The following is a 10,047-nucleotide window of genomic DNA, read 5'->3' on the forward strand; positions in this document are numbered from 1 at the left end:
AATCAAATGTCTACCCTTTCTCCCCCCTCCCCCTCAGTCACACACCCAGTGATATCACAAACGGGATGGGAGGGGAGGAGAAGGAAAGCATGGAGTCTCCGGTTAGCGGGGAGAAATAATCGGGAGTTTCCTGCGGCTACGGAAACCCGTCTGTGGGGAAAGTAAAAGAGTCTGAAGCAAAGAGCTCCAGTCTTGTAATAGCCCCGAGCCTGATTGTTAGCGCTGGGCGGTAAGTTATTAATGCATTGTCTGCTTGGGGTGGAGTCGGGGCGGAACACCCGGTCGCATCAGGTCAGGCAGAAGGGTTCTATACTCTTTATTGGCCGTATTGCCCATCGGTATATAATGAATACGGGCACACGTGGCTCGGACGGGACGTGCGGTGTGACATAAGGAGTTCGCTGTCTTTGTGGATTACACGTGATCGAGAGCTCATCCAGAGGAGTTCTGAGTGTTAAATGAGCCCCAGCCATTGCAGTGATGTGCTGGGTGTACAGGGACCCTTACCGTGCACTCACATGCCTCGTACACTGCTCGTTAATCGGTTTGCAAAGTAATACCCGGTACACTTATACACGCGACGCCCTCAATGCGGGATACACAGTATTGAAACACAGTGATATCATTATTTGTTTTATATAGCGCCATCATACTCCGCAGCGCTGTAATGAGCAGACCTGCCAACTTCTCTGGCTCTTGTGGGCAGGAGGTCCCACTGGTGCTGTTTAATGGGCGAGGAATGGGGCATGTTAGAACGCCGCTCCCGAGACCCGGTGTTTTCTGGCGGTGATCTGGAGAAGCGGCGGTCCTCCTGTATCATACCAAGTATGATAATGAATAAACAGGACGTAACAAGTAATGCATATCATACAGAAAGGAGGGCCCTGCTCAAACAAGCCAGTGGTGCGAAGAGCTTTACAGCTAGCGGTGAAATGAGCGCAAATTACAAAGACGAAGAGACTATTAGTCTGCTAATTTATATTAAGATTTATATTAACAAGATTATTTTTGTAGATTTTAACTCCCTTTTACTGCTGGCCGAGGGTGATGGAGTAGGCATTAACAGCCTGCCGTCCACAGGTATCCTGTCTCTACTGTGTATGGTGTGAGGAAAATGATGGCTTTGTGCACAAAGTTTAGATGTACGCTCTTACGGGAGACCAATGGGTAACAAAGTAGCCTTTACGTGTGCCCATTACCGTTGGTCCTAGTGCTGTCATAACCTTTGAATGTATGTATTGTAAGAAGCACTTGGTAAGTTGTTGGCGCTATGCAAGTCTAGAAATGCGTGTTAAAGTAATTGGAATGGGCTGCCGTAGAGTTGAACAGGATTATGTGCCCGGTCCAGGCAAAAAGTGATACAAAGGAAGCGTTCGGGGGATTGATATTGGCAAAAGATAACAGGATGTGGGTGGAAATCCTGTGTAACCATCAATAAGCAGGCGTTTCCCTGCCGACCTACACAGTCTCAGCCAAAATAGCTTTTTCCACCCCCATGATCTCTGGGGACTGGTTGAGAGGTTTTTGTAGCTCTAAAGGTTTTACCCATAGACAAAAGAACTGTCCTGAAATACCCCTCGGTTAGACCGCATTAACAGAACACTGGGTAAGCGCATCTTGCAGTGGTCATCTTGACTAAATATCGCAGAATGTGACCACAGAACTCACTACGAGGGACGACGCCAAGACTAACCTAGGATTAGCTTTTTTATTTTACAGAGTTAATTACCGGTACATTTGTGTAAACAAAAAGATATTTGTAACAATCACCGAGGCAATATTGATCCAGAGGGAACCATGTGAACAAATACAGATTCTGCTCTCGGACAAAACTGAACGTCTTCTGTGTTACCAGTGTTATAAAAAGTTTGACCTTTTAATATGCTAACATTTTGTAAGTTGCTGTGGTGTTTTAAAATAGAGAGGAAAAAAATGAACATATTCAAGGTTGCACTCCATAACTACTACAGTCACTGGGAAAACCAATGCAGTGTTCCTGCTGAATGTCATATTAGCACTTAGTCAATAACGGCTCTTTATAAATATCACAAATTACCCTTTACGGAAGTAGGATGTCTGCGCTGTAATATTGTGCTTAAGGGAAAAGTCAAGTATGTAAAAAAACAAACAAATCTATTTTAATTAAAATTGTTGAAGCTGTATGAGCTATTTTAAAACACAAATAAAGTTAACAGGGTCTTTCCCATATACAATAACACTATGTTTACATAACTCGGTAAGCTGTCTACGGTGTTACTATACCATTACACGATATAGTAGTGGATGAACTACTATTTCCGTGGGGTATTTTAAGACAATTCTCTAGTAACTTACAACTCTTTCACCTGCGTTAGCAAATGAAGTGAGCGAAGTATCTATGGAAGCTGGGCACACCTTATGCTATTTTTTGTACCTTGTGTTTGTCAGACATCAAAAAAAAATATATGTAGGGACTTCAGGTGTAAGCTTTTGCTAGATGCGGGTATTTAACAATACATTATGCATGGCCTGTAAGCCCCTCCTGGAGAGGAAAAAACCTCACTGCACTGGGCTCTTCGTAATGTAGGCGGCGTAGGTGAAATGTCCAAGTCGCTCGCAAAGAGGTTTAGTGAATCCACCTCTGAAATGGCTAAGATGTATCTGTTTGTCTTAGTCTGTCAATTCTAGTCATACCCCTTGAGTATATGTATTGTAAGAAGCGCTGCGTAAATAGCGCTGTGCTATATAAATAAAAGATAATAATATGTGAGGCACAGTGAATGGTACTATCTATTAGGGCTGCAACTAACGATTATTTTAATAATCGATTAGTTGGCCGATTATTTTTTCGATTAATCGGATAAAAAAAATGTACATTTTTCATTTATTTAAAATAATTTACTAATTTGCTACGCTGCCTCCCAGACATGCCATGCTGCCCCCCCACATATGCCACGCTGCCTACCACAGCACTCCACGCTGCCTCCCACATTTACCACACCACGCTGCCTCCCACATTTGCCACTCCACGCTGCCTCCCACATATGCCACTCCACGCTGCCTCCCACATCTGCCACTCCACGCTGCCTCCCACATATGCCACTCCACGCTGCCTCCCACATCTGCCACGCCACTCTACCCCCCACATGCCACTGTGCCTGGTACGCCTTATACCCCCTGAAACACCACTCCATCCTCCCCAGACATGCCACCCTGCCCTCCCCACATATGCCACGCCATGCTGCCTTCCACATCTGCCACTCCACGCTGCCTCCCACATATGCCACTGTGCCTGATACGCCTTATATCCCCTGATACCCCACTCCATCCTCCCCAGACATGCCACCCTGCCTCCCAGACATGCCACTTCTCTACCCCCAGATATGCCACTCTACCCCCAGATATGCCTTATACACCCTGATACACCACTCCGTCCTCCCCAGACATGCCACACTGCCCTCCCCACATATGCCTTATATACTGTATATGCCTTATACCCCCAGATATGTCACTTCACTGCCCCCAGGATTTAGATTCCCCTAAATTAACCCTAAACTCCCCATTAACCATAACTGCCCCTAAATTAACCCTTAACACCCCCTTAACCACAGCATCCCCTAAATTAACCCTAAAGACCCCATCAACCACAACTGCCTCAAATTAACCCCAAACACCCCATTAACCACAGCTGCTCCTAAATTAACCCTAAACACCCAATTAACCATAACTGCCCCTAAATTAACCCTAAACACCCCACTAACCATAACTGCCCCTAAATTAACCCCCATCTCCCCTAACTTTCAGTAGCCCAAATATATATATTACATACATATATATATATATATATATATGTATGTATGTGTATATATATATATATATATATATATATATATATATATATATATATATATATATATGTATGTAATATATATATATATATATATATATATATATATATTACATACATATATATATATATATATATATATATATATATATATATATACACATACATACATATATATATATACATATATATACATATATACATATACTTACAGTTAGATGAGTGTCACAGCCATGTGGTTCTGGCCTGGAGAAGGAAGGGGCGGGGCCAGTTGTCACAGTGATTACAGGGAGGGGGAGTAAGTAGGAGCTGCTGCTGTGAGACGGTGAGTCAGACTAAACGGATTATATAATGAGGGGGATTTTTCAGAGCGTTTGCTCTGAAAAAACCCTCATTTTATAATCGATAATAATCGATTCAACTAATCGATAATGAAATTCGTTGCCAACGAATTTCATTATCGATTATTATCGATTTTATCGATTAGTTGTTGCAGCCCTACTATCTATGCCGCTGTAGTCCTGTGCGTAATGTTTCTCCCTTTCTTTTTCTTTAGATCCAGATAGCGTTCAGAAATGTCTGTTCTGTGCTTGATCCTGCTTCTGCATCCTCTGGCAAGTATGTTGTTTATTTATTTCCTTGGCTGGACAGGGACTTAACACGAATAGAATATGATCACTACCCCATCTTACTTTGAAATACATCATCAACAGGATTCCTACTGTTCCACATTAGTTGTGAAGGAAAATGGATACAGCCCTATTGTTCAAAGTCATTTCGTCAAATGTGATATCTATGAGAACAACATAGAAGGTTAAAGCGCCACATGAGATTTTCAGACTTTATGTGAAAGATGGTTATTGTTGACCTTTCTGTAGTTGTAAGATTTAGATTGCATGAGGTCAAAAGACATAAAAAGCTTGTAACAAGTTGTAAAAGTTCACTGATTACTTCCTGTCCTGTACTTTTTATTACAATACTGTTTTTTTTTGTTTTTTACCCTTTATATTCTCACCCAATTCTATCTACCGCTTTTTTTGTGTGCTCCAGGTGCCCTTAAGCTACATGTCCCAGATGCCCCTGTTGTAGGACTTTTGGGTGAAGATGTTACACTCCCATGCTGGTTTGTACCCCCAGCTGGCTTCACACTGCAGAACCTCAGTGTGTTTTGGAAGCTGACAAACTTGCAGGATGTTCATTCTTTCTCCCGTGGCCAGGAACAGTTGGAATACCAGGACCCAGATTTCAGAAATCGTACCCAGCTGATGCCCATGGAACTGTCTAAAGGCAATATGTCACTTCTCCTCCGGGCAGTCCGTCTGTCAGATGAAGGCACCTACACCTGCTTTGTGAATGTGGAGAACTCAAGTTTGGATGTTGTGACATTACAAGTGGCAGGTGAGCCTTGGCTATTTTATATGCAGCTGTTCCCTGCAGGTCACATACTAAGACTGCAGATGACCTGTGTCTATAAATCAACTGGCATCATCAACCATATTTTTCTTTTGGTAACCTATTGGCAATATTATTATGTTCATGTACAATAAAATAGTTTTGTTTTAACAGCCTCCTTTTCCAAACCCACCCTCCACTTGGAGCCCAGTGATGGTTTAAAGCCTGGGGACAAAGTGACCGTGACATGTCACACCTACCGTGGCTACCCAGAGGTTGAATTGCTTTGGCAAGATGGAAGGGGACGTAACCTAACTGAGAATATTACCACATCCCAGGTAGCAAATGAGGAGGGCTTGTTCCATGTTCACAGCAGTATCGTTGTTACCTTGGAGACCAATGACACCTACACATGCTTGGTGTACAATCCGGTGCTGAAAGAAGTGACGCACTCCTCTCTTACTGTCACAGGTCAGTGTGTGTGATAAGTCCTTTTATGTTACGTGTCAGACTGTGACTTGTATCCACGTGTCCTATATTAGTGTAACAGACGATCAGAATTGGTACTTGGTGTGCTGGATATAAAACGTATAAAGTTAGATCTGTGCATGCAGGGTTTTGTGACTGATAGCCCTTTTCTTCCAGGCCAAAATCTCCCATTTCCTCCTGTGGCCCTTTGGGTGACCGTGGGACTCTGTGTTTGCCTTATTGGTCTCCTTGTGGCACTTGCATGTGTTTGCAGAAAGCAGCTGAAACAGACATGTGAGGAGGAGCAGGCTGAGGCCGGTATGTTGGAATGATCTGCCATTGTATGTAGTTATGAGTGGGACAAGGGGGGGGGCATCACAGGCATCTAGGGTGGATTATATTTCTGTTTTTATGCAGGTTGTGTTTCTGCAGCTGTTTTATCTCCTTCTTTTTTCCCATCCAGATAATGAGGAACACGAGGAGAATGGAGAATTAAAAACTGGTAAATTCATGGCAATTTTTCCCCACCAAATACCACGTACAGTAAACACTGCATTTTGTATCCTCTCTTTGTAATTTATCCTCCAAGCATTCTATAAAGAATCTATCTGCTATAGAAACAACAAATCTTAGTTTGTTCTTGGCCTTGTTTTTAAGAGCAGTACCACCATATGTCCCCCATGTCCCTCATGCATTTTTAATTTCTGTTGCTATATTAATGTCAACTAATTCTGCTGGAAGCCTTGTTACACCTATCTACCACTTTTTTGGTTAAAAATGCTTTTAAAATATATCATGTGAAAAAAGAGAGTACACCCTCTTGAATTCTATGGTTTTACATATCGCTACATAACAACAATCTGTTCCTAAGCAGGTCTAAAAATTAGGTAAATATGACCTCAGATGAACACATGACATTGTACACAGTGTCATGATTTATTTAGCAAAAATAAAGACAAAATGGAGGAGTCGTGCAAAAAAAAATGTACACGCTTCCCAAACTGGTGCCACAAAAGTGAAAGCATACAATTGACCATCATCTCTCCTTCATCAAACAGTAGACACTATGCATTCCAGGAGTAAGTAATCACAGCTTTTATTCTGTTTTGCAGCAATGCAGCCTTTGAAATCCAATTCAGCAGCAGAAGGTAAGGTAGCCACTGTGAACTTTGTGCCTGCACCCCACAAAAATAGTTATGGGATATTACATAAAGCATGCAGAGTTTGTTTATCATGATTTTTTTTGGTTTTTACAAATACTTTTAGATGCTTCCTGTAATAAATGGAATGGCCATTGACTGTCGTTTTGAACAGCAATTAATACAAGGGGGGGGGTACGTGGATCAGAGTAAATCTAAACAGATTTTTATAATGTATATGTAATACGAGGTAGCAATGTATAAGTAGATATTCAATATTTATACATTCTGAAAGCCTAAGACGTTAACATTTTTTTAATTGAGAAATAAACATTTTAAGTATTAGGAGTTGCTAAATTGAACACAGAGGTAATTGTAGCTTTTTTCTTTCTAGATGATGATGCACAGTACATAGAGTGAGAATATGCAGTATGACATCATAAATATGATCCTCAATGCAGAATTTGGAGAGGGCATTGGAATACACCAGACATTTGCTGGATATTACAAGGACCCTTTTAGGACTTTTTCCTCCCTTGGAATACATGATGAACATAATTTTATAATTTTTTTTTTAAAGTAGTGTTTAAGGGAATACTATTAATACACGAATGTTAATAGTTTAAATATTGTTGCAGTTGGAGAAGCATCAGAAAAGAGTATTATGTGACTTTAGTATCTGATATAATGGACAAGATCTTGTTCATTTACAAAAGTTAACAATTTTAATTCCCAGAAAAGAGTCTGAATGACAAGTGGTGAACATATGAGGTTGTAGCATCTACCTCCTTCATGTTACTTTGTATGTACTACAAAAAGCCTGAGGTTAATTGGAAGCTGCAGCAAATCAGATGACTTGCATCTGAACTGTCTAATAGAAACACTGTTTAATTTTACTGGACTGTGGGAACTGTGCAATGGTTGGGTGAGTGTCATGATATGACTTTTCTGGTCTCCCAATTCCCTATTAATTTGTCCTGAGTGTTTGTATTTTTTAAATATGTGTATGTTTTGTCCTTCATATCTGCTGGTCGGATATGTCCCACGTGACAGCCAAATGTGACATGAAGGGAAGAGAAAATCTACAAGATCCCATGAAAAAACTGCAATACAGTGCCTTTAATGCAATGCACATGCCTGTGGGCAATTTCATTTTTTATTGTTTTGTAGAATAATAAATAAAGAAACCTGTACTCCATTTTATTACTCAATTGTTCATTTCGGATCTACAGATAGACACCTGTTGTGTTTAGGCTGCTCTTTCCACACAGTAGAGTCCATTTTATTTATTGTATATGGCTCAGTTGAAGCATTCTTAATTTATTGTATTTGGAAAATTAGACATGAGTATTTTTTATCTGTCTCCTGCACAGTTGATGTAGTTCTTCCATTGAAGTGAATTTAAGTAACTGCAGCCAATCGCAGCACTCGGCTATTATACATGGAATTGGCTGCAGCTACTTCTATAGATTTCTGGGAGCATATGTGCTAGAAGCGTTAAGCATGCGTCATACGAGTAGAGCCAGGGTTCTCCAAAAACTGAAGAATATCTGCACTAATTTGTATGTAGTAAAATGTGATACAGTCCATAAAAAAAGACGCCTGTATGAATTTTACATGAAACTACAGCTGGACTGTTCTGTTTAAATACACTGCTTGTGATCTATTATATAATACATTACATTACACTTGTATAGCGCCAGCAGATTCTGTAGGATAAATGTAAAAATCACAAACAATAACAAACCAGTACGAAAGGAGAAGATGGACTTGCTCTTGAGAGCTTACAGTTTGTCGCTGGTTGAGGGGAAAGTGAAACAGTATGAGAGGACTGCTTGGATGGGCATGGATTAATTATAGGGCACGTAAGCCATTCACCCCAGGGCCCCCGATTGCTGCATATTTGTTGCAGTATAATCTGTGTCTGTGCTGTACAGCATGAATACAGTACCGGTTTGCGGTTTTGTGGGACCAAAAATCTGGTTTGCATGTAGCCCTCTTACCAGCTTTGACTATGGTTCCCTTTCTGTCCTTTAAGTATGATTCCGGTGCGTTATTCTATTCGGGCTGGTCCGAGTATTTCAGAAACTGCTGATCTACCAGGATTTTCAAGCACAGCCATCTCTAGGCAGTTGTGTGGACGAAAATGCCTTGTTGAGGTCAGAGGAGAATGGGCAGACTGGTTCGACATCACAGAAAGGCAACAGTAACTCAAATAACCACTCGTTACAACCAAGGTATGCAGAATACAATCTCTGAACACGTTGAACCTTGAACCAGATGGAACCGCTAAGAACAGGAAGTGAGGCTACAATTTGCACAGGCTTACCAAAATTGGACAATAAAAGACTGGAAGAACGTTGCCTGGTCTGATGAGTCTCAATTCCAGCTGGGACATTCAGATGGCAGGGTCAGACTTTGGTGTAAACAACATGAAAGCATGGATCTATCCTGCCTTGTATCAACGGTTTAGGCTGCTGGTGGTGGTGTAAGGGTGTGGGGGACATTTTCTTGGCACACTTTGGGCCCCTTTTTGTGCATTATTTAAACGCGACAGCCTATCTGAGTATTGTTGCTGACCATGTCCATCCTTTTATGACCACAGTGTACCCATCTTTTGATGGCTGCTTCCACCAGGATAATGCACCATGTCACAAAGCTCACATAATCTCAAACTGGTTTCTTGAACATGGCAATGAGTTTACTTGTACTCCAATGGCCTCCACAGTCACCAGATCTCAATCCAATAGATTTAGGACTGGGAGATTTGCATTATGGATGTGCAGCTGACAGATCTGCATTAACTGCGTGATGCCATCATGTCCATATGGACCAAAATCTCTGAGGAATGTTTCCAGCACCTTGTAGAAAGTATGCCACAAAGAATGAAGGCAGTTCTGAAGGCAAAAGGGGTTCCAACCCGGTACTAGCAAGGTGTACCTAATAAAGTGGCCAGTGAGTGTATATACGTATGTTCTGGAGGGAGCCTCTGGTAACAGCGTTGACCTAGAGCCCCACCTGATTTGATCTGCTCTTGCTCGAATAACAGTCTTTACAGGATTGGAGAGGAATCTTGGTTGCAGCTTAATTAAGGACAGCTATAGGCATAGTTTATAACCAAATTGTATAACTATAGTAATTGTAAAAGGCAATGAAAGCAAGATACTTTGAATCAGATCTATATACAGGACGGGGGCACTGATGTGCAAAATGTTGTTTAAT

The 10,047-nt window shown here is 41.3% G+C and overlaps 1 protein-coding gene across 2 annotated transcripts; it reads left to right on the forward strand.

Moving 5' to 3' along the window:
- The first annotated feature begins 77 nt into the window (after positions 1-77).
- CD276 (CD276 molecule) lies at positions 78-8,032 on the forward strand. Of its 2 annotated transcripts, XM_053465028.1 has the most exons (8): positions 78-229; positions 4,383-4,444; positions 4,877-5,224; positions 5,393-5,689; positions 5,864-6,004; positions 6,150-6,188; positions 6,799-6,834; positions 7,220-8,032. In XM_053465028.1, exons 2-8 carry the CDS (start codon positions 4,402-4,404, stop codon positions 7,243-7,245), a joined length of 930 nt encoding a protein of 309 aa, XP_053321003.1. In that variant the 5' UTR covers positions 78-229; positions 4,383-4,401; the 3' UTR covers positions 7,246-8,032. The 2 variants fall into 2 exon arrangements, with proteins under 2 accessions (XP_053321003.1, XP_053321002.1); XM_053465027.1 differs by lacking the exons at positions 6,799-6,834; positions 7,220-8,032 and having other exon boundaries at positions 6,150-6,283.
- The last annotated feature ends 2,015 nt before the right edge of the window (positions 8,033-10,047 follow it).

The sequence above is a fragment of the Spea bombifrons genome, chromosome 4 (genome assembly GCF_027358695.1).
Source record: "Spea bombifrons isolate aSpeBom1 chromosome 4, aSpeBom1.2.pri, whole genome shotgun sequence".
Classification (NCBI taxonomy): Eukaryota; Metazoa; Chordata; class Amphibia; order Anura; family Pelobatidae; genus Spea; species Spea bombifrons.